At 38.3% G+C, this 25,327-nt stretch overlaps 1 protein-coding gene across 1 annotated transcript; it reads right to left on the bottom strand.

The window, feature by feature from the left end:
* Positions 1-792: 792 nt before the first annotated feature.
* Positions 793-24,633, bottom strand: RAB12 (RAB12, member RAS oncogene family). The gene is made up of 6 exons (XM_027676435.1): positions 24,375-24,633; positions 12,799-12,859; positions 4,960-5,098; positions 4,329-4,418; positions 3,299-3,403; positions 793-3,008 (listed from the first exon to the last, which is right to left on the bottom strand). Exons 1-6 carry the CDS (start codon positions 24,616-24,618, stop codon positions 2,895-2,897), a joined length of 753 nt encoding a protein of 250 aa, XP_027532236.1. The 5' UTR covers positions 24,619-24,633; the 3' UTR covers positions 793-2,894.
* Positions 24,634-25,327: the final 694 nt, after the last annotated feature.

The following is a 25,327-nucleotide window of genomic DNA, read 5'->3' as shown; positions in this document are numbered from 1 at the left end:
AGTGCTAATCTTACATAATACAAATTCGGGAATTTACTGGATTAAATCCTAACTACATTGAAATCAGCAGCAAATCATCATTCAATGGCCACGATCTATCATTTTTTCAATATTTCATTATTTCTGTGATTCAAGAAAGTCAAGAAACCACCACCACTTCAGAGCAGATATTACTATCCTATTTCTGACACTCCCGTGATTTCTGCTTACCAAAAGACACTCTCGTGTATTTTTTCCATCATGAAGAAACTGCCAGGGACTAGAGGACCTCAGTAGCATCTGATGAATTTAGTGGTAAAGCATGTATTAGGAGGAAACAGTCCCACACACTCCCTGAAGAGAGGGAATGGGATCCCCTTAATCGGGGCTTCTAAAGAACGTTGATCTGCTAACACAGGTTAGAACAGACTGAGAGCTGCAGCTAGTGCTCACCTTCCCTTTTTCCTTCCATCCTGTGATCTCTCTCAGTGGTTGTAAAGACCATTCAAACACTCCATCACTAGATGTCAACAAAGGTTGGGCTGACTGCTGAACTTCTGTATGAGGTAAGGGAGCAGCATGAATAACTTTCTTTTCCCACCCCTCTTTCTGCATCACACCACAAATGTCTGCTAGGTGGAGCAAGGACATAAATGCAGTGGTTTTGACTGATATAAAATCTGCAGAGATAAAATCAAGAGCCAGAACCCTCTTCATAGTATAATGGATGCAAAGCAAACAGGTTTCCTGAACTTTTTATGATTTCCAGTGATTGATCAAATACATTCAAATACTCACAAAAATATGTCCTTCTCAAATGCAACAGTTTTTAATTTTTGGTACAAGAGACTGAAATTCCAATCTGCCTATATACAAACAGCACAGAACTACAAAAAGAAAGTTTATCTAAGTCAAATGTCTTAATTTTTATTAAATTCAAAAACTGCAGGAAAAAAAAATCACAAGTTTCTAAGTACAAATAAAAACAAATCAGCTAAAATAAAATGGTTGTCAAGTTAAAATCCATTTTCCATAAGATTCCCTTCCTTGCTATTGCCCACAGTATCATCAGAACTCATAGAAGTGCTTTAGAAATTTATTTTACCTTGCCAATATGATAGCAAACTGTAAGTTTACTATGTAAAAAAGCAAACTGTTTAGGCACAAGGTGGCAGAAGACACAAATATCAACCATGCTTTCCTTAATTTGTCAGTAGAAATTCAGGTGTGCTTAATATCTGCATGGTATTGTATTCAAACTGTCAGAGCTTACTCAGTGAAATAAGGGCTCTTTTTTTGGTTTGTTTTTTTTTTTAAATGTTAACAGTTTGTTGTATCTTTTTTCTCCCATAAAACAGAGAGAAGCTGTTTAAGTCAGCAGTATGCCTTACTGTTCAGTGCCAGCGTTCTGGCTAGAAGAGTGGCAAAAGTGACAAAATGTGTTCCAGCACCAGAGAACGTGAAGTAGAGAAGCTGTAGTGTAAAAAAGACCGGTTCATACTTGTGTTTTCTGTGTAATTAATAGTCTGGTGACCACCTGCTAAGACAGCATGACAGGCAGTCACATGCTATTTGAAGATATGAGCTGGGCTAGGTCATCAGCTGCTCTCCCAACAGAGCAGTGATCAAGGTGAACAACTAACGTCTGCTGCTCTTCTCACTACACCTAAAGGAACTGTCAAGCAGAAAATTAAATCATAACAAAATTAAAACAAGTGTTGTTCCATATTTCAGATTCTACCTTTTACCCATCACTTGATACTTGCCATTCTAATAACAGGTGCAGTTCCACTGTCATTCATAAATACAAAATTTTATTTGCACTTCATTAGTTTAGAAAGACCACAATGTTTTTCAATACCACAACATTCAGGACACACCAAGTTATTCAAATATGTATCTACTGATTTACCACAGCTAAACTAAACAGTGCATTTAATAAAAGATATACCAAAGATATAATTCACAAGTTAATTATCAGACAAAATCCTAACACAATATTTGCTTGATGGGAATAATTTCCACCATTAGGAAAGAAAATAATTTTACCTTAGGTTCCCTTCCCCCCAACCTACAGATGTCCAGACAAAAATACACATATATATTCCTTAACACAGGAAAAGTATAATCTTAATTTTTTTTTTTAAGAATTTGTCTAGGACAGCAGCATTGCTTTTTATACTTTCTTCTAGACCTTGAATATATATCCATTCTTTTATTGAAACGTAGTGATTCTTGTAACCCAAATTTATGTTTATGCAGAAAATTATATATGCTATTTCAAAGTGCAATCTTAGATCTGCACCAGATGTGATGTCTTGGTACACAAAGAAAGGGTGCAGCATTAAACAAAATAAATAGAAGACTGCCAAAAATTAAACTTAGCTTTTCAATAAATCCAGTCAGCAGAGGATGCTACAGCCAAAAAGTGTTTTCACTACATTAAAAGGAAACATAACGCCCATTATGGAAGCTTTGTACATAAAGTCCTCTGTTTTTAAAAAATTTGTCTTTAAAATAGTTAGCAAAGCACCATATACTTATCTTCATACCAGAAGAGCTTCTGCCTGCCTGTTTATAATAACAAAGAACTATTACAACATTTATGTCAAGAATAGGTATAGATTTAATTTCTCCTTCTCCTCAACTGGATGTGTGGCAAACCCCCAACGACTGTACAGTATTTATAACACTGGGGCAATGAACAAACATCACTGTGAGGGAGAGGGGTAATAATTAATGTTAGAGTTGAATCCTACATAGGATTGCATATTTGCATATTTACAAGTTAGTGTGTAGCTCTGACTTGAATAACAAAGTGCAACGAGAAACTGCCAAATGATTGTAGTGCAGAGTAGTACAGATACTTTCTTTACCCTCCCGCTCCTATTTTTCACTCTGTAGGAAGTAACAAGTCAACAGCAACGGACATGTGGCCTTGGAGGAGGCAGTTCTGGTGGGATTTCTGGCTCTGGCTGCAGGGACAGGATACTGTTGGACAACTCATTTCTTATAACATCCAGTGGCATCTTAAAGAAAAGAAAAATCACCTGTAACAGTCATCTGCATAGAACTCAGCACAAAGAACTCATTTCAGGAGTTCACTGTCAGCCAAAGCCTCAATTTAAGGAGCTTTTGGATCTTATTAGTGAAATACAACCGTCAGCAGTCTGTGAACTACATCATGCCCACTACATGTTATCCAAAAATTTCACATGACAGTCTGTGCTTGCCCTCTACGTCCTCCCAAGCATGTGCAGTCATTATTTACACATTGACCATTTATGTGGTCAGAGGAACTGCCACCTGAGTATTTTACCTTCTTCAGAATGTCATCAACAAGTTTTAGAAATATTTCATCCACATTAAAATTATCCTTGGCACTTGCTTCACAGAACCGCATCCCAGTTATTTGCTGTGCAAACTGATGGGAGAGAAAATAAAATAACTCCATGAAGATATGCACAAACTGCAAAAAATAGCAAATATACCTACCCTCCCCATAAAACCTTAAGAAAAAATCAAACACACAACTTTCCCCAAATCTGTGACTAAAGTCTAATTCAAATAATAATCCTGAATTTGCATGGTACAGCAAATATTGCAACCTACAGCTAATTTTTGCTTAAAATGGGCTTATTGGGAAAGTGTTCTGCATTTTTCCAGACTTAAATCTGAGAAATTCATGTATTCAGTTGACACAAGATTGCTGCAGACAAAAAGTAAGAACTTTTCAAAAGAGTTAATCTTAACCTTATTATTCAAAATGCAGAAAAGGGAAGTACAGATGTAAGAATTAGCCTTGACTCTCTGACAGAAAACCCTTCACTTCCAAATGTTTGTGTATGCCCATACTGATATTGTCCTGATCAAGATGGTGCTATGAGTATCACACTAATGATATGAGTGTCTTGACTGCTTGTCACTCTTGTACTCTCTAAAGCTTTTGGAGTCGCAAGAGAACATAACAAATATGAAAACAAAGGTGAGCTAAGTAATCAAGCAGGGCTGTTGCCTGTCCAAAAACAGTACTGAAAGAAGGCTCACAAACATGTCCTGAGTAAAGGTATCTTTATTTGTGATTCAAGTCTTCACTTTCAGAGCCCAGAAAGGGGTATCTCCAACACCACTGTATAGTGTAGGCCTACTTACAGCTTACTTTCTTTACATCATACTGCTCCAGTAGGAACATATATAAACTGCACATTCTATAGAAGTAAATACCATATGAATTTTGCCAGATCAACACCACTCTCAATATGCTCCCTACAACTAACAGTCTGAACAAGAGCAGCCATGGACCATCAGCAGCAGTGCCACAGCAGCTTTGCTTCTAGACCCGTCCTTACCTTTTCTCCCTGCTGTCGAGTAATCTCTCGATCAACTTCACAGTCCAGTTTATTTCCAACTAATAGAAGTTCTGCATCTTCTGAAGCATACTGTAATTAAAACATTTGATTAATTAATCAAACTTAGAAACATAAGATTTTGTAACACAAACACTATACAAAAAAGGGCAATTCCTCTACTAAATCGGGAACCACACCAAATCAGTTTATATGTAAATGTTCTTCCCAAAAATTATTTCAAAAATTTTTAACTTCAATTTTTAAATTCCATCTTTAAAACATGACTTGAGAACTAGCTGTTCCAGTTTATCTAAGAATGAACATAATGACCTCATTTCACAGACAGGAAACAACCCCCCTCCCCTTACTGCACAGGTAAATGAGTAATGTTACAGATTTCCACTGACACTTCTAGCTGGGACAATTCTAGTTCAAGGAAGCAGGAACGGACAACCATTTTGCAACAAAACCAAACTAATGTTAAATCCTGGCTAAAAGAATCCAGTGAATATCAACTGGAATTAGTTTAAAAATCCTAACTCAATGCTGTAAAATGTCTGACAGAGATTTCTCTGAGGGAAAAAAATGCTTCTTGAAAAAAGCATGTAAAAAGAAAATACTTAAGGCATACCTTATCAATCATTTTCATCCATTTTGGTAAATCGTCAAATGTTTCCTTCTTGGTGATATCATACACCAAAATAATTCCCTTGGCACTTCTGTAATAAGCTGAGGTAATGCTGTTGAATCTCTCCTGACCTGCTGTGTCCCTAAGAAGCAGCAGCAAACATTGGCACAAACATTTCACCAATTTGCAAAGTACAGAATAACTTTTTTTACATTTTAATAATAACACCCCCACACTCATTAGACACTCCACATTTCCTCCTGTATGTGTGAATTTCAGGGAAAAAAATGGAGCAGTACTTTCAATCATAAAAAGTTTTCATATTAGAACTATTTACCCCATACTAACTTCACCAAGAAAGGCCACCAAACATTTCTACATGTGTCTGAGAATGAAGCTGTCCAATGAAAATGTACCAGCAGATAAAGTCGGTTTTGCATTGCTGGAGCTTGTTGTTTGTTTTGTGGTCTCTGGTTTTGGTTTGTTTTTTTAATAGCCCTGAAAAAACGAAAAAATAAATGGATACCTCCAGACACCCAACTATAACGCGAGCAATGCATTGATCATTTTGATTTGAGCTTTCAGAGTCTTTTTGGATCAACCACAGCAATTCAGCCACAGTTCTAAAACTACTTCAGAAGCTACTGTCACAGAAGTCAATGAAAAGAACAAGCAATCACCAATTGGTACAAGTTTTGAAAGTAGATACCTGGCTTTCACACTTGCATCTACTTATCTGAGGTGTTCAAATAACATTTCCATGCTCACTGTCAGCACTGTAGGTATTTCAGACAGGGTGCATTTACACTGGAGTCTATTTTCCAGCAATGACACTAAGTCACCCATACTAGCTATGGCTTCTGTTCCAAAGTAGATGAGACAGAAGCATAATTTTTTACTGAACCATGAAAACCCATGCACTGCTTTTTATTGTATCAAGACTGCGTAGGGAAGATTTTTGGCAGTTATAGTAAAAATATAGCTAGTGCATATCCCAAGTCCTAAAATGTGACTGGCATCTCAACTGGAAAGGAAATTATATGGCGCTCCAAAGTGATCAAGCATTTGCTGCTTGAGTTCAGCCCCCAGATTAAATGGATAATTTTGAAATTTTACTTAGATCAAGTCAGAAGATGGACCAAAATTAAGAGTGGATGGAGAAAAATGTGTGCATTTCTGTTTGGACTCGAAAGTTCAACGTGAACCCTCTTGAACAGTCACATTTTAGACAAAAGGAGGAAGAGGAGAATGAATTTGGGAATGAGATTAACAATGGAGACCTGAAACACTTGTTACCAAAAAAAAAAAAAAAAAAAGTGTGTTCACAAAATGCCACATCGATTGTCCCAAAGATTTAATCCTTTTAAGGCCTGTGCACAACAAGCAGTAGAACAAACTACCACAAACCTATCTTACTCTTTATAAAATCTTTAGGAATTTCAAAAAAGCAAGTTTAAAAGTGAAGTACTTAACTTTCTCTTCAAATTGCCACAAGCGTACTTGATGGCAAAAAATATGTGGTAGTGAATTCACAAAGTAAAGCAGTGTCCACTAGAAAAAGATTTTGAACCTCTGCTTCATAGCCTGTGGAAAAATATCGACTTATATTTCACTGCAAGCCAATGACATTGCAACATGGGGCAGAAGAGAACAAATTCCTATCACATCCATTTTTATTTGATTGTTATTCAAATTCCATTCTCAGAACTTCAGAATTACATTCATACAAACCTTTGGGAACCTACAGAAGGTGAAAACAGGTAGCCTGTCTCAATAAGGTCATGCACTAGTAGTATTGCGGACCAGTTTTAGATGGTTAATTGGTTGCTTTCTTATCACTAAAGAGCCATTTTTATTAAAGCAATACAAGTTCTGGCAGCTGAAAATACATATAATAAGTATTAATCAGATCAAGTAACTCTATTTTCCATTACTTCTTGGCTATGGTCAGATTTATTTATGGAAGGTCCTTTGGACGTTCACTCCATGAAAAATTTAAAAATTCTAGTATGAACCGTTGATTTTCCACATATGGATAACATTGCTCTAGTGCTTATGAACAGAATTCTCAGAATTCTGCCATCTGTTGCTAATCCAGCCTACTGATCAAGCATATTAAGGATGGGATACCTTTGGTTCCATCATTCTGAGCAGACTTAACTAGGATGGCAGGTGGAATGTAGAAGAATACAACAATTTTAGCTTTGTCCAGAATAATGGGAAAAGCTGCTTTTGTTGTCATTGGGGGTTTTTTGGTTGGTTGGTTTTTTGGTTGGTTTTGGTTTTTGTTTTGGTTTTTTTTTCCTGGCCAGTCTTTTCCCTGTTTTCTGTACCCCTATCAGAACGCAGAAAAAAAGAGAGTGTTTCAGTCACCTGTCTGTGCCTCCAGGTTACTGCTAAGAAGCTTTAGCAACTCCATCACAGAGGGGCCACCAGGGTACCAGATCACTGAGTCCATACGTTATAAAAACAGAGGGGAAATAAACACACTAATGTTCACCTACCCTTCCTGAAGTCAGTCATCAGCACACTGGTTAAGTAAGCAACGAAGAGAACTACACAACATCATGCAACTCTCCCACTCCAGCTCTCTCCAACCCCACATTTCCCCTAGCTTGCTAAGTGCTGTATCTCCAAGTCCACCTGGTACTATCAGCTTCTCCTCACTCTACAACACACTCAGGCTCTTTAAAAGTTTATGGTATTTCCAGGTTGCTGCATCCTCAGATCCTGTGCTCCCATTTGTGTAGGTCCTTCACCCAAATGTCACATAACTTGCAGTCTCGCTTGCTGGCTATTCAGGACACACCACATGCTGTGCCCAGTTAAAAACACCCATGGACAGCCTGGCTGCCCACTACTTAAAATAAATGGCCAGATGGCTACTGACTGACACCTGCCAGTTGTGCCAATTACTATGGATTATGGCTGACTTTCTCTGCCTTGCTTTAAGTCATCGACTTCTCCACACTTCACACAACCTCTACTGCTGCCACAGGTTGAAATGAAACCAGTCAGCAGGTTTCTGATTGTAAGCATGATATTCTAATCCTTGTTTCCTTTGAAAAATGGAAGAAAATAAGCTGAATTTGCGATCTCTAGCATTACCCTAACATTGCATTTGCTGTCAAATAGTAAGGTTGAAAACTGGAAAACTATTTCTGCAATAAGTAAGTTTAGAATGCAACCCCAAGCTACCTAAGTAAACTGCAGTTTGAGAAGAATAACACATTGATCTTTTGCATGGAAAAATTCCATCTTCATCTTATTTTTCACACAAACGTGCAGTAAATCCTTCCAATATTCAGGAAAAAATCACAACCCTCAATGGAGAGCTACCATTAAAAGCGTATCCAACTTCAAATGCCTTCCTTTCATGTGCAGTGCTGGAGCAATAGTTCGCTACACTATTTTCATCCATGTATTACACTCCTGCAGCTGGATTATTTTACAAAGGATAACTATTGAAACACTAATGGAAAGGTGGAAGAAGAGGTGACCACTATTTAACTGGGCTAACAGTATGTAACTTCATTCAACTTCATAAGTGATACTAAGTGCTACTAGTTCTTTATTTGCTCTGGTCAGAATCAACGCAATAGCCTAAGTCAGTTGAATTTAATTCAAACTCCAGAAGCCCAAATAGTAAGTTACTACAACTTAAAAAATTATCTGGAATAACTGAAAAAAAAAAAACCAACAAAAAACCCCATCAGATTTCTCGTTTTCAAATGCTAAAAGCCTTTTGATTTTTTCAACAAAATTTTCTAAAGGAAAAATACTAGTATTTCTAAATTGTAATCAGAAACAGACAGTGAATGACTCCTTGACCAGCTATACTCTGCAATTATAGAATCCAACTGCTTGTCTTTCTGCTTCCAAAACAGAAATTAGACATAATTCCAAAAATACAAACATACATTACACCAAACAAAAGCAAATTAAAAAAATCACACAAAGCCCATTTTCAAGCATTGACATGTCATATTCTATGTCACACTGCATAAAATACAATGCAAATACAGTTAATTAAAATATGTTTGGATAATTTTTCTTTTACATAAACGTTCTCTGTGTCTATCTACACCAGTTGAAACAAACATATGGACAAGATTCAAAACTGTCTCTGGCTCTGTAGTTAAATTACTTTTTTATGAGTGGTGGTGAGAAGTGGCAATAGAAGGGAAAATATTTTTTAAACTTTAATAAAAAATTAACACTAATTTAACACTCACATGCTCTATGCTTTTATGGAACCTACAGGCAATTTTTTAAAAAATGCTTTAAAGTAATTTTAGAGGTTAATTCTACTTGTCAAGATGAGTTTTTTTTCCTCCCATAAACTAGAAAGATACTTAACATCTTTTATTATATAAATAATTTATTTCAGAGGTACTGAACAAAATGAACTACATTCTGTTATACTCCAGGACAGGGATTTTCCAAGACAACTGATCCTTACAAAACAGAGCTGGCAGAATGTGAACTGAGAATGCACCACTTTAAAACAACCTTCAGAAGCAAATCAAGACTGTTTTGTTGCCACGACACTGGCTACCTTGGGCATTAGGCCTGTAGAGGTAGAGAGCCCCTTCGGCTCCAGCAGGGAACTCAGCGCAATGGCAGGGCACCACTGCTTCCAGCAACCAGGCCCCTTCCGAGGGGAGGCTGGAAGTGACTGCTGGTCGTGTCAGCTGCTTGTGTGAATGAGTGCCCAGGTGACTCACCTTAGAGGGCACAGTCGGACACCTTACTGTCCTACTGAGCAACTCCAGCACACCCATGCTTCAAAGCATCAATGTGGAGCTCGTATTATTTGGTCTGGGTTTCCAGCTTTGAAAAAGTGCTGATTCACAGATGCTTGGATACACTTGGACACTCGAACTATCCAGTAGTTCTGGTTACTCTACCCCATGGCTTGAGCTGCATGCATGCATTACTTTTTATAGAACACAGGAACTTGTTTCAGCCAAGAACTGTGATGCAGGACCTGAATTACTGCATCCCACTACTTTTGCAACCCAAGGGGCACTACTACTGTTCCAGGTGGCACAGAAAAGATGGACACTACTCTCTGTCCTCAGTGGTGCTCTATAATTGCATAATGTAAGAAGTACAAGGTTGTTTCCTGACTGAAAGTCATGGAAACAGGGGAAGCAAGGACCAGATAGGAACAGGTAAAGCTAGAGGCGAGAGGAGATGCCTCTGTGATCCTTAGGGCACGGTATCCCATTACAAAGGGAATACAGGTGACAAGTCCTTTTGTATACTACTCTACTAACAGCAGCAGGTGTAAATGCTGCTTTAAAAAGGACATCTTGCACACCCAATTGATTGAAATATTCAACATGGTACTACTTTAATACATCTTTTGATAAACTCAAGTGGTAGAGCTCTATAGAAAACATTCTGCTGACAGAGTGGTCAGTGGAGAAACAGGTCAAGCGACCATAAAAATACCAAATTTAAACTTTTTTTAAACTGTTCTTGTTTGACTTTTAAAGTAGAATCATCAAATGACTAAAAAAAAAAATCCAAACCCTGATGCTTCAAAACATAACTTTAGTCATTTTAAAAAAAACCAAATAAGCATAAAGTTCAGAAATTATCTGTTCACTGAATAAAACATTTTTTGTAGTAAAGTTACTGCAATTATATGTAAAATTACCAGGAAGTATGAGGCAACCTAAATTCTGTCACTGTGTAGGTATGAAAAGAGACTGACTTATGATTAGCCATGCAATTGCAGTCTGCATTTCTAACTTCCAAGTGTTTGACTTACTAAATTGCTTTCCTCTTCAATCTAACAACTGAAGATACAATAACGAGTTGAGGGAGCTGGGGTTGTTTAGTCTGGAGAAAAGGAGGCTCAAGGGAGACCTTATCCCTCTCTACAACTACCAGAAAGGAGGTTGTAGCCAGCTGGGGGAGGCTTCTTCTACCAAGTAGCCAGTGACTGGACAAAAGGAAATGGCTTCAAGTTGCGCCACGGAAAGTATAGATTGGATATTAGGAAAATAAACCTCTTCAGCAAAAGGGCTGTCAAGCACTGGAACAGGCTGCACAGGGCAGTGGCTGTGTCACCTTAAGAGACATGTAGACATGACACTTAGGGACATGGTTCAGTGGTAGACTCGGCAGCAATGGGTTATAAGTTGGACTTATTAATCTTAAGGGTCTTTTCCAACCTAAATGATTCTGTGATTCTGTGTTAATAAGAGTTTATAAACAGGCCCAACAAAATACACAACAGAATTCATGATAAATTAGCAAAAGGAGTGCTTATCTAATTGCTTTTCTAAAAAACTGGAAGTAAGCCAAAACAGTTTTAAAGATTCAGTGTAAGAACAACATTTTAACAGCCACAGTTGGAGATGAAGTGACACTTAGGAGGAGGATGTTGTGTTCGTGGATTTTATCATATTTTAAAATATTATCTCATTACATTGTGTTTTCCTTGCCATTGTAGCAGGGCTCCACACAGGAGTAATCATCACAATTCAGCAATCTCTCAACTTTCAAGTTTCCTATATCCTACTAGCATATTCTCAATATGTGGAAAATAATGGTTTAAACATCTCTTTTCCAACAAAACTTCTCTCCTATAATGTAATTATTCAACAGGAGAATTTTTTTGTATCAGCTTACCACATTTCACAGCAAGCATTCATATTAGGCATACAGTAGTATTTCCACATCAGAATTTTTTGTTACCTCTGTCAGCTCCAGCAGACCCTGGCTAACAATTGCTGGCTCAACTGCCAGTCTTGTGGTCATAGGTTTCCAAACAGGGACAGATGAATGAAGACATGCCACTAACATTCAAGTGTTAGGTGACTGATGAGACCAAAGATGAAGCAGCAGTTAACTCAGAGGGAAGGCAAGACAGACACATGGTGTGACAGACAGAGTTGATGGTGACCTGCCAAGAGGAGTTAGTAAGCTGAATTCACTGCATCCATGTAGTTAAGAATGACAAACCACCAGAATATCCCAAAAGTGTAACAACAAGAATATTTAGAGCTTTTTCCCCCTCTATGGATTGTTAGCAGCTTAAACAGTTTAACTACAATGCCAATTATGCATCATACACTGTTAATAAACCAAAGCTAAGCTTCTACATAGTAGTATTTAAGGTTAATGTATAGAACACAGCTGGTTTATTCTCTCATAATAATGTTTATGTATTGTACTACTCTGCAAAACAAAGGAGCTGTTAAACTCAATAATTTCTAAACAATAAAAACTGTATTAATCACTAACATGGAGAACCATTTTCCCACACTGTTTAGAGTGGATATAATTTACTTAAGTCTTGAATGCCCTTAACTTTGAAGTTATTTCAAACAGCACCAAAGAAACAGCACTGCCTATACCAAGTTTTAGAAAAACAGTTTAGAAAATACTTCACAGTTCTTTTATAATTGCTGTTACAATGAAGGTCAGTTTTAATCAGTCCAGAAAAATAAAGAAAACAAACTGTACTTTCTCTAGTGTCTATTTAGCACAGTCACCTTTTGTTGTTTGTAGAACTCCTATTTCTTCTGTAGGTGATGTCATTCTTCTAGGAAAAGGGGCTCGAGTTGTCTGTGATGCATTAATATTTCAGTAATTACATTCATGCCCTACTTCTAACTTTATCTCTCCTTCTCCTCCGTTACCCTCACAAAAATCAAAGAGTTATTTGGTTTTGCTTAAGTCTTGTGGGAATGGAGGAGAGGAGTAGTAGGGTAAGAGCTAAACCAGCTTATAACAGTTAATAGTAGTATTAGACAAGCATATTAATTCATGCTAGAACATAAAATTAAAACATACTGCTGGTTGCACGTTTGTTTTACTTACCAGATTTGTAATCTAATTTTCTTTCCTCTTAGCTCTACTGTTTTGATTTTAAAATCAACACCTATAAATAAAATACAGTAAACAGAAAAGGAGGAATAAGAAGCAAAAGTAATGAGGGTGTAATTATTATTTTTTGATACCTTTTTTTAAATATATCAACTTGTAACAGTCTCAACAAGCAGAAGGGTTTGCACCACTATGGGTCAACTCAGGAATATCGTGGGGATTTGACAACCACTGTATAGCCTGTGAGCCATCCAATTTGGCAGCATCACAACATAAACCTTCCACTTTGTGCAAAATTTCCAGCAGCAGGTAAACCCAACATAACAGTAAAACAACAGGCACAGTATGTTTGTTTCTCCCCTGTTCACCTTGACTGTCAAGGACAAGCCTGCTCTACTTCCAACTGGCACAGATGCCCGGGAGGCATGGAGCAAAAACAATCCCTCCACATCAGTTCTGCTGTTTGTGAAGCAGGAACAATATATGTCTGGCTTCCAGAATAGATGCTTGGCATCTGCTAAGTGCTGTCGTAGAAGTGCTGGAACTATGGTTGGTTTATGAAGAAGTTTATCAGCAATGTCATTCTTAACTCTTGCAAATATTTATTAGCAAACTTCTTATATTTAAAGAGGGTATTTGACTTTTAAAATTTATTTTATACCTGTATGGTGCTTTTATTGATCATCTCAAATCCAGTCACATTCTGAATGCATGCTAAATATCAAAGACAGAACCATGAAGACTTTGTTATACAGAAAGATCTATCTTCTATTAAAAAAAATAATGCTGGCTATCAACAGATAAGACATACTACGGTCAAACAATACCTAGACACAAAAGATTACCACCTTAACTACAAGAATATTTCAGGGAATAAATGCCCTAGCATATTTGTAGACTGTGAACCTGTTCATTTTGCATGAAGATTTTTGCTTCAGTTCTTCCTTCTAAACATCACCATCCCTTCTAACAGTGCTTAATCAAAAAGGGAGAAATAAGAAGACATGGTTCAGAACAGTACACATAGAACTCACACAGAAGTGCAGAAGCATAGTGTGTTGGAAACACTTTTGGTATTTCACATACAATTGTACACTAAGAATAGGAATGAAACTGAAGAGGAAAAATAATTTTTGTTTTCTTTAACAAAAACTACACATTTTCTCAATGTCTACCCTTGGTAAAAGCTGAGTGTCCCTGCTGATATTGTTAAGAACTGTAACTTTGACAGAAAGGACTGAACTTGGCCCTTATGTCCATATTTTTAGTTTGCAAAGCAGGTGGACATTGTTCAGCCAGATCAAATAAACAGAAAGATCACTGACCTTTATTCTCCTAAACAAAAATCCCTTCAAACAGCTTGCAGTTGCACATTACACAGTGATAAAAGTAATGGTCACCACCAGGACATTTGTCCTCCTTCTCCATGTCCTTAACAGTGTCTAGCACACTTATTCACAATTCTTGGAGCGCTAATCAGGACATACAATGCTTGCACTTCATTTACCAAGATGAATCTCATTCAAGCCCCAGGAGCTAAAGAGTTAAACTGATTTGTACTATACAGTCTAAAATTTTAAAGGCAATTTTCAAGCATTCATATGCAAATTGAGAAAAATATTAGAATTATTAAAATTTCAGAGCATTTATTAATCCAACTTCAAGAAATCTTTTTCTACACTTCTGAAAAACAACCATCTGTGTTGGTGTAAAAGCAGAAGAGAAACGATCCAGCCATGTTCTATTATCCAAAGTGTGTGAAATAGGAACTTCTGTAATTACTGCTTTTCTATTAATGAGCTTTTTAAAGAAACAGAGAACCGTTTCTACGGTTTTAAGATTTCCTCTATATAAATGCATTTAAACTATAAAAACATTTTCTCTAAGGGTCACAGCTTTTTCTACAACAAGAAAGTAACTTTAATTGATAAGGAGATGATCAGTATTAACTGAAATTGCTTGCTTCAAACTTCTTCCGTCCTCAAGGAAGTTTGAATATAACGGTGCACACATCCCAAGCCCAATTCCCAATCCTGCCATTCTGTCATACACAACCTTCTAAATGATTTGCCAATAATGTGACATCAAAAAAAAAAAATTTCCTTTTCTCTCCCACAGAAACATAAATAAAGAATCTACAATGCTCATACAGGTGGGGATACTTGTCTCAGGTTGACAATTTTACTTGTAGAGGGGCTTGGTGTGAGCGCTGAGAGAATACAATTCTGCTGTGTAAAGAAAAAGCCCTATTGTCACACACAAAAAAAGTCTAAATCATCTCTGATCACAAACTGAGTATTAAAAAATGCCACAGGGATTTCATGTAAGTTTCAATAATTACAAAACTAAAATATTTTTATTTTTACAGAAGTGGTTTATACACTGCTGCCTTACACAAACAAAGAAACAAAAAGCTTTTGTTGTATTTTTAAAAAAGAAAAATAAATAATGAACTATGGAAAGAAGATCCAACTGTTACAATAAAGTACATTTTCAACTTGGGACTTTCTGGAATTAGTAGGCACAATATATGAATTAAACAAAGTAGGAAAAAAGCCTACATATTAAAGAGAGCGTTTCAAAATAAATGTCAACAGCATTCTTATTTCAAAGGCAGATCTTTCTATTAATTATCTTAAAGTCATACTATGAAATATTTCCCTACTGTTAAATTTTACAAGGAAAAATGCACACAAGTAACAGTTTTGGAAAAGTAGATTCTTCTATAGAACTGTTTGAATCATTTAACACTTGAGTCAGACAGAGTGCCAGAACTATGCAAAGGTTGCTCAACTGCTTTTTATAATTAGTAATGCTCTGCAAGCATCAACACAAAATCAAAAGCTTTATGTCTGCCAATACTGAAGAAAAAAATCTGGCAGCTTTCCTTTTGCACACGAAGAAACAAATTCCTAAGCCTGTCAGGTTTCATTAGCATGTTCCACCATAGACTGCCAAAGCCAGTGCTTCGAGTTTACATACAATTTAGTAATTCAATTAAAACAACAACACAATAATTTGTTTTCCACTTCAATTTCAAATATCGCATTGAGTTAAGAAGTTCAATGAAAGAAATTATTTAGCTTGACTTACGTTAATGAAAATATCTAAATGAAAAGTTTTGTTATCCATACAATTACTCCAGCATGGCTTTATATACAGTTCAACAAACTACAGGAATCAACAATTACAACTGCATTAATCTGAACAATTTCTCATATAAAAAGAAAGGATTTTAAAAGGCTCTCTTTAGCTGCTACAACACCAGCAAACTATTGCTGGTTTGCATGCTATCTAGTTTGCATTTTAAAGGCCGGCTGGCTAATTTATTGTCAATGAAAAACCAAATATACACATGCCAGCGAAGCCAACAAGTGCATGTGCTTCTGATCATACTGAAATGTACCCTTTGCCAGTTCACAGTGATTTAAGGGGAACCAAAGGGCTTATTACAATCTACCCTCCCATTTAAAAGTTGGCCTCTTCTATATATCAGGCTTGCACAGACCACAGGAACCAATGCATTCAGCTTATTTAAAATTGTAAACTCAGACCACGAGTAAATCTGAATCACCACCTCTATTTTTATGAGTTAAAAGTGTGTGTGTTTTGGATGGCATATTCTGACCCTCATTTTTCACTGGAGAGGCCTTTTTGGGAAGTTCAAATATCCTGTAAGAACTAATGAAAAAGGCATAAAAATACAAATCTCAGCCTCTGGTTTGGGTTTCTGATTTTGCATCTATTTAAACCTTTGATTCAGCTTGCCCTACAACTTAAAACTGGAAATGAGCTGCTGCCCTTTCCCCACAGGCTAGATTTATGTCAAATAAGGCATTACATGCAGCAGCACCTACGTGGTGTGTGTAACGAAAGATTATTAGTTCAGGATTTTCAAAATTTTATATAATGCACATTGTTTTTGTTAATAGCACATGAACTTTAGATGAAAAATATACTTTGTGAAAACAAGAAAGTCTATTACAACATGTGCTCAATTGAAACCACGCAGGAAAAATAAAGGGCTAGTAGAACAGAAGAGTTTTTTAAAAGTATATTAAACACACAGCCAAACAACCTGTCTGCACTCTTTTCAAAACTAAACAGCCCTAAAAGAGAACAGACACTCAAAATAGAAGCGCACTAATGAAGTTCTAGATAAGGGCAAGTCACTGAGGATGACGTATCTTGTCACTGAACTAAACTTGAGACTGTTCCAAACTTGAGACTGAAATCCCATAAAAATGAAGCCTAGCCCAGAACAAAATATAATAGATTAACTCCTCACTTTAAACAGAAACTAAAACTTATCTACTAAGGTACAAACTAAAACACACACAACTGGGTCTGTCCTTTCTCTTTAAAGCTGAAAACAATTGTTTAGAAATAAATAATAAACTTTTTCCTATGCATTTTATGTTCACTTTTTCAATTTTTTTTTTTTCCTAAGTGGTAAAAAAAGGAAGTGGAAACTGTTTTGCTTAATGCACACAGAGTGACCTTTTGGTGGCCAAGATTTCCTGGTAACAAAGCTAATGGAGGAACTGGGAAAACAGAGTACAAAAAAGCCCCTCCAACTAAAATCAATTCCAATGGACTAAATTTTCAGAGGCCTATTAGTGATTTGCATCAAAGCAATTCAATCAGTGAAAAATAATCAGACCATGTTTAAAGAAACAGAATCAGTTTAAAAATTCAGAGGTTATATATTAATTAACCATTAAAACAGACATATGATTTAAAGACTATGTCAGTTTATTTAATTTGGACATCTGACAGCACTATGCAAACAAATTTTCTTACTTATGCTACAGTTGATGACAAAGGTTGCATGATTTTCAAAGTAACAACCATCTTTATTAGTCCTGGTCTGTAACTCAAACAATACAATACTTTCACCTACCCAGAAATTGCCAAAGCCAGTGAAAAGATGCTCAGTAGCTTTGATACTGATTTCTAGTGTCTTGCATGGTGGTAGGGGATAAGCAAGCAACAATAAAAGGTACATCAGGAGGACAGGAAAAGGTTACAGAAACTGTTCCCAGAAAAAATCTGAAACCATTGTGTCTTATTTTAATTGAAGCCGTAGGACAAACAGGTAGTTTCTAAAACACACTAATGTGGAAATACCTCTTTCAAACTGCACATTATAAATTTAAAGATTATAAAAAGAGATTTGGCAGCATCTAGTGTTATGTCAGATATAAACCTGTTTGGAGATTATTTTAGAGGCAGGTAAAGTACGTTGTCCATAGAGCTTCAAGCGTGTAATTCTAGAACGATTAACATGCAGACATTCGAGACCGCTCGCCTAAAATAAAAGCGTACCCACATCTCAACTGGCAACTGTGCTACAGACTAGAAAGAAACAGATACCAAATATTTTTTTCTGTTGGTGTAATATATATGCAGTGAGTAAATTTTGAAGGTGAATTAAGTGATTTTTTAAAATGTCCAATATACAGCTTCTAAACATCTCAGATGCTTGGTACTTCCCAATTCAGTGAGAATGGAGGAAATTCTAATTTCTTTACATTCTTGTGAACAGTAAAATTATAAAGCCTTTCACAAAATGTACACTTTTGACACTAGTTAAGGTACTAATTTCAAAGCATGCACCAAAATGTTGACAAACAAAATGAGGTGGAAGAGGAAACTGGAAGGAATACGGCTTTCTGTGCCTTCATAAACAAGACTTATTTTCAAACTTCTGATTATGGAACAGGAAAGCATACTGAGCTACATGTCTACAGCTACCTGACCTGAAAGGAAAACTGAATTTGAGGAAAAAGTAAAGTTATTTCATGAGCAGCACTATTCAGATTTTTAAAAATGGAATCTATTTCAAAATCAGACTGAATTTATCATTTTGTTTTGGGTATCAAGTTTCTCACTCCTTGGGATATCAGAAGAAGTAACTTGTAAAAGTGTTGCTATACAATTTCCAGAAAGAAAGTCTCTAACCAAGAATCATATGGCCCTATTTTCTTTGCTACTGACATGCCCAGCTGTTCACAGCAGAGACTGAGTTTGACAGCTGCATTCCACTCTCCTCACAAACTAAACTGCCCATTTGACACCATTCAAGTGGCCTCTTCATCTTGCCTGTTGTTTTACTTGCGCAGCCTCGTATATGTACTGACTAGGGACTACATGGTACTCCGACAGTCCTGTAGTGTTGATATAACCCAGTACCTGACTACTTCTATCAGCTGAAGTTAACATCTAGTTTACAAATGAAGAAAACAAAGTCAACTTCAAATTTACTTTTCTTTGCAACCTCTTGTTGACTAAAAATCCCATACCTCCCCAAAACTCTATTCCTAAACACTAATAATTTATATTACCTACCTACATTTCTCTATTTTAAATTATAGTTTTGTTCAATTACGAGGATTCAAATGGTTACACACAGAAAACAATTGTTGACTACACCAAATGCTGTAAAATACACTCAGTTGAAACATGCAAGGCAAACAATGACTTGCCAGGTGCTTTCACTTTCTGGAGTCTCTGGAGTGTCCATTACAAGTGACTACTCTGCTCCCAGATGTAAAAGGCTGGTTCCAGGGGACACAGGCTTCTGTCAAAAGTTGCATTTCCTAAGACAAACAAGGAGGTTCACACATGCTCCCTAATTATCTGAAGGTTTTGTGTAAGACAAAACTGTTTTTTGTTTAAGTTTCCAGACTCCTGCTCTCCTCTGTTTATAGTTTGGCAAGACACTGCAGCACACCATCAACAATGTATTTATTAGGTTTATTTACACTATTCTGCACTAGTCAAAAAGCCAACACATAAAACCAGATGTATTAACACTTTGGATATGCAAAAGCAAAAACAGTCAATAAGAACTGTCAATTTTCACAGAAATTCTTATCTCTGATCAGAACTTTCTTTTTTTGTACAACAGCAAAAATTTTTCATGCTGAGTATAGAGCTGATTTTGGATTAAAGTAAGAACATCTTACTGTTACTTTGCCATGATGTGGTAAAGCAAGAGACATCTATTTCTACTCTTTCTTCCCTCTCCCCACCCCAACTAGACTTTCAGTGCCATCTTATGAAAGGGTGGAAAAAAATCTAGTTCTGAAAAACGACAAATAGATGCTTTTGAAATGAATAGCGCGATACTTTTAAGTGAATTTAATTATGTTCTATGACAAGCTTATGGGAATGAAACTGAACATTTATGTTGTTAGTCCACATTTTTTAAGGATAAAGAGAACGAAGAAAGGGTTTCAATTGTCACAGAAACCCCAAACATATGTATACACATATATAAAAGTATAATGTATGTATTTGTATATCATATATATATCTATATATATTAAAACCAGAAGCTGCCTTACTTAAGATTGTTCTGATAAAAGACAAAGCTAAAGTTTTCACTATTGTTATTGTTTATTAGATGGACATTAGGAATTTTTTATGGAGATGGGTATTTTAAAAATAACTCATATGGAAAATACCTCTGGGAAGGAAAAGCTATGGACCTCTGTAAATCTCACGAGTTGCCAACCTCCACACCATTTCACATGGAGGTGAAACAAGGTCAAAGAGCATTTCTGTGAAGTCAAAGGAGTCTTGCACCACGGTGCCTTTACATGCCACCGATCTGTATCCTTCAGGCTACAATTAGTCCAGAACAGATCACAGGCCACCACATTCCCATCGTGATTCACAACAAACCTTCCCACTACAAACTCCACCTATGATTTTGCTTGTAAAACAGGACAGAAGGAAGCTTTAGTGTTTACTACAAGTGGTAGTGTAGTTTCCTATGAAGAGCTGCTACAAGAGCCAGCAACGCACGAGGCACAGAAATTGCACTGGCATTACCAAGGGCAAGGCCTCTTTCCTGGAATGCTTTTAGACCTGGTGGAAAAGAGCTGAAAGGTAAGACTAGGTCTTAAGAAACTTTACATACTGAGCCAGCATGTAAAAGAAAAGCTGAGGAGCTAAACTTGATTTGAGGGACCATGAGAATCAGCATCCCAAGAGGTGAGTCAGTGCAGAGCCATCAGCTTGGGAGAGCAGGAACCTCAGGTTCAGAAAATAAACCCCAGAGAGAAGTGTAATACCTGCAGCAGAATTAGATGGACGGGAAATACTGCTGAGTACAGGAATTCTGTAGATCTGTCATGGAAGAAAAACAGCAGGGAGACTGGGAATGAACTAAGATTTGGTGGACAACGTAGGACACACAACCATGAGACTGAGCTGTAGTTGTACAGATACTGGGAAGAGAACAGAGGCCATTAATTATTAAATAAAGGCACTCTGATGAAAAAGAGGGTGAGATAGTACCATTTAAAAAAATTATTTTATAAATTGTAAATTTATAAAGATCTCCACTACTATGGAGATCTGAATTACAATGTATTCCTTTTAGGATAAGAACTACTTGGGGTAGGGTAAGGGGAGGAATCATGGAAGAAGCAGAGGTAAACACTCTTCCTTTGCCCCAATCCTTGAATCTTCTTACAAATGTGGCAATTAGTATTTATCCATTACCCTTTTTCATGCCATGTTTGGCATATGTGGTCTCAACTGTCAAGCTGGAAAAACCTCCAAGTCATAGTTTTGGATTCTGCTCCTGTGTGAATAATGCAAGTGCATGGAGATCAAATTTTATTTTAAACGGAGATCAAATTTTATTTTAAAAGAAAAAGTGTAGCTTTATGTTTGTTGACAAAGATAATACAACGCCAATATACCGTGGTACAAGCATTATTCCATTGCAGAAAAGAAGTTAACTACTCTGGATTTAACACTGACACAGAGAAAGTAATTTCACATTTTGCAAAAATCAGTAAATATTTGAGCATATTGAGTATTCTCAGTGCTATGTAAATAGCAGATTAAATAGACACAATATTCTACGCAACTAATTTAATGCCTAAAATAAATACATCAAAAGAATTTTAGATCAACAGCGCATTGTGTGCCATTATGAATAATGTGCTGAAATCTGCCAAGCTATTTTTGAACACTTTCAAAGAACTTCAGTATCTGAGATGCGACTGAAGACATGTTGATGTGTTTTCATTACAGAATTTATTTTACCAATCTGGTAATGTAGGCTTCTTAAATTAGCATTAAAATACTGCATCTTTCTTAATTGAATCCCTACATCCTCTTTTCAGCAGAAACACTCCACTTTACAATGACCCAGCACGATTATCCTAAACAGCCCTTAGGGACAGGAGAAAGAAAAGTTTTAGGACGTTTGCAATTCTTACACTGTTAGAGAAGACTTCTGAGTAGCCTGTGCACTTTCATCCAAAAGCTCAAGGTGTTAAATGTTTTTCTATTTGTCCTATACATCCACAGTTTAATATACAAGCATAAAAGTCAGGTTGAGACCATTAATGCCAAGGTAAGGAAGTAAGCATCTATTCTAGCGCTTCATTATAAATACAGCTTTGCTAATATAAGGTAGGTGCAATAAATTTTTGTTTGGTTACACAGTCTTTTCAAATTTAATCTCAAAATATATTCAGTTTACATAAGTTCCTCTGAAACTGGATCAGTCACAGGGTTTTCACTGATGTTTCAAAACACATTCTCCACTTGCAATTCTTGAAAACCACTGCAGTTAAGCGGTGACAAAGGAAGAGCTTTATGATTTCAACTCTGTATCAAAGGCTGAACTCAGGTTGTTTTGGAATGCAAGGTATTCAATCTATATTATATGTAAATAGCAGAGCTTACTTCTTACAGTGCAAAAAAAGCAGGGTGCGAGCTGACTGTGAAAAGCTCTTTCTTTTAGCAGTCAAAGGATCTGGGGGAATCTCAACAGCTCTCAAGTTTAGTCAGAGGACCTTGAAAGAATGCCATTACTGTCAAGTCCTTCTACATGTATTTTGGCACAAGTTGATTTCCCTATGCTGCTTTATGTTGGCACACTTTGTACACCAAACATTACATAACCTTCTGTCTAGCAGCATATCACCACTTATTTCCTGTTTCTTCTCTAAAATAAGGAAGCTTCTCTGCTTCAATCACTGTCTCAGTCATCTAGGGAATCAGTTTTGCTTACAAGGCAGCAGCCTAGAAGTCTGGACCAGGGTCTAGAGCACCTCCTCTAGAGCAACTTCCCAAGATTCACAGCAGGAAACTAACCCTAGTTACACAGAGCAGCCCAGGCTTGAAGGAACCCTTAATGTAGGTCAAGCCAAGGTAGGTCTCCATACAGGAGAGCTCAAATCAATGTTTAGACCTAGAGAATTTATAAAGAAACATTCCATGATTAGTTCTAGTTCAGCTGTATCATAAATTTAATTAAATCTGCCCATCTGCAGAAGCCATCAGCATTTCTTCATTACAACACATCCCTTGAGGATTAATGCCTCAGATATGCTACTATTGTCTTTCTAACTTCAACAATGTTAACAACTTCAAACCAAAGAATTTAAGGGTGCAATCTGCACTATCAGATTTAGATTCCTAGAGGACCTAGGAAAGAATTAAAGAACTGATAAAACACACATTAAAACAAAAGTATAAGTAACTACGTATTATTTTGTCACAGGAAGATGGTTTTGGATAGTAATAACTCAGCTTCTAAAAGGCAATACAATCAATCACTTTTCATCAGACGTTTCCTCACACTCCAAGCTACAATTAAGCCAAGCACATCTATTTTCCAGTGACACAGACTTTAACAACCACCTTGCTGCAATACTCAAGAGTTCAATTCCAAGGATAGGACTCTAATAACAATGCAGACTAACTAGCTTGTTTTCCTACCTTTACACATTCGTGTATTAAAAGACAGCAAGCATTAAATACCTCCGAGACTTGTACAGATGACTAAACTATGAATAAGACAGCACACTACAGAAGTAGGAGGTTCTCTTGGGTTGTGTGAAGAGCCAAATATGCAGTGTGCTCAACAGGTACTACTCTTCAAAAAACAAAACTTCCTCGGACCTAACATCGCAGAAGGCTTCTTGAAGAAGGGGTAACAGCCACCTGGAGTTAATCTAACTGCAGTCTGGAAAAGTAGCTGAATACACTGAGTACGTTGGATACACAATGAGCAACTTTTCAACTCCTGAAACACTTCTGTCTCCTTACATGCAACATCTAAGACTTAAGCACAAAAACCTGCTTTACCAATCATCCCTAATATTTTCCTTTAAACTGTTTGCCGTTAGTAAGGCTGAAACTGGACACCCAGCACCTTCTCAGAACTTCCAACGATAACTAGGGCATCCACGATCTTTCCAAGCAGAGCTGTGAAGTTCGGCACCAAGGGCTCCCGCGCCATCAACCCCCTGAGCTTCCCACGGCTCGGGAACCCACCCGTCGAGACCCAACGCCGCTCCGCTGGGCAGGACGCTGGGCGGGAAGGGGACGGCGACCACTGGGCACCCCGGGGCGGGGAAAGGTCTGGGAGGGAAATGCCTGGCACGCGAAGAGGGGGCCCACGCTTGCGGGAAGGTGGGAGAGGGGCCGGGGAAGGGCGGTCGCCTCACCGAGCCCCGCGTTCCCATGGCCGGGCCCCGCGAGCACCGAGGGCAGGACAGTCCCTTCCCCCGGGACGGGACGCGCTCCCTTACCCACGGTGGACTTGCAGGCCTCGCAGAAGGTGTCGTCGGTGAACCGCTCCATGAGGCTGGTCTTGCCCACCCCCCGCGACCCGATGATGATCACCTGCAGCTTGAAGTCGGCCGGGCGCGGCGGCTGCTTCCTGCGGCGGGACTGCCCCCCGGAGAGCGCCGGCGACCCCGCCGCCGAGCCCGCCCCGAGGTCCAGCCCGCCGCCCCCCGCCCTGCGCTGCGGCAGCCCCGAGCCCGGCTCCATCAGCCACGCATGCGGCGGCGCCGCGCTCCCTCCCCGCCCTCCCCGCCACCGGCGCCGACCACTGCGAGGCAGGGGGAGGAGGGGGCAGCGAGGACGAGACGCGACCGCCGCCCGGCCCTGCCCGAGGGGAACGGGAACAGCCACAGGAACGGGAACTGCGCCGCCGCCGCCGGGAGCGGCGCGCCCAAGCCCGCGCCCGCCCGCGCAGCGCCCTCTGCCGCCCCGGAGCCGCGTCCCGCCCGCGCCGCAGTGCCGGGGGCGGGGAGCGACCGCCCTGGAGCGGCCCCTGGCGGGACCGCGGGGTCTCTGGCAGCGAGGGTGGTTAGGGGACTGGAGCGTCCCTCTTACGAGGAAAGGCTGAGGCACTTGAGCCTGTTCAGCCTCGAGTTGAGACAACTGAGAGGGGACCTCATTTATGTGTATAAATATCTAAAGGGGGCGTGCTAAGAGGATGGAGCCAGGCTCTTCTCCGTGGTGCCAAGCAATAGGACAGGAGGCAATGGGCAAAATTGATGCACAGGAAGTTCAATCTGAATATGAGGAAGAACTTCTTTACTGTGCAGGTGACCGAGCACTGGGACAGATTGCTCAGAGAGGGTGTGGAATGTCCCTCACTGAAGATATTCAAGAACCACTTGGACACAATCCTGTGCAAGGTTCCCTAGGACGACCTTGCTAAAGCAGGGAGATCGGACCACATGGCCTGCTG

This window comes from Neopelma chrysocephalum, unplaced genomic scaffold, assembly GCF_003984885.1.
Source record: "Neopelma chrysocephalum unplaced genomic scaffold, ASM398488v2 Primary Assembly neopelma1_22, whole genome shotgun sequence".
NCBI lineage: Eukaryota > Metazoa > Chordata > Aves > Passeriformes > Pipridae > Neopelma > Neopelma chrysocephalum.
This window is presented reverse-complemented; position numbering and strand designations above follow the sequence as displayed.

Bases quoted from the DNA above. Each gene is read 5' to 3' on its own strand.
- RAB12 (XM_027676435.1), bottom strand. From the start codon at position 24,618: ATGGAGCCGGGCTCGGGGCTGCCGCAGCGCAGGGCGGGGGGCGGCGGG. The intron at 3,404-4,328 runs GTAAGGACGGGT...CTCTCCCATCAG, and splicing joins CTCGACAGCAGGGAGAAAAG to TTTGCACAGCAAATAACTGG. The intron at 3,009-3,298 runs GTAAAATACTCA...CTTTTCTTTAAG, and splicing joins TTGATGACATTCTGAAGAAG to ATGCCACTGGATGTTATAAG.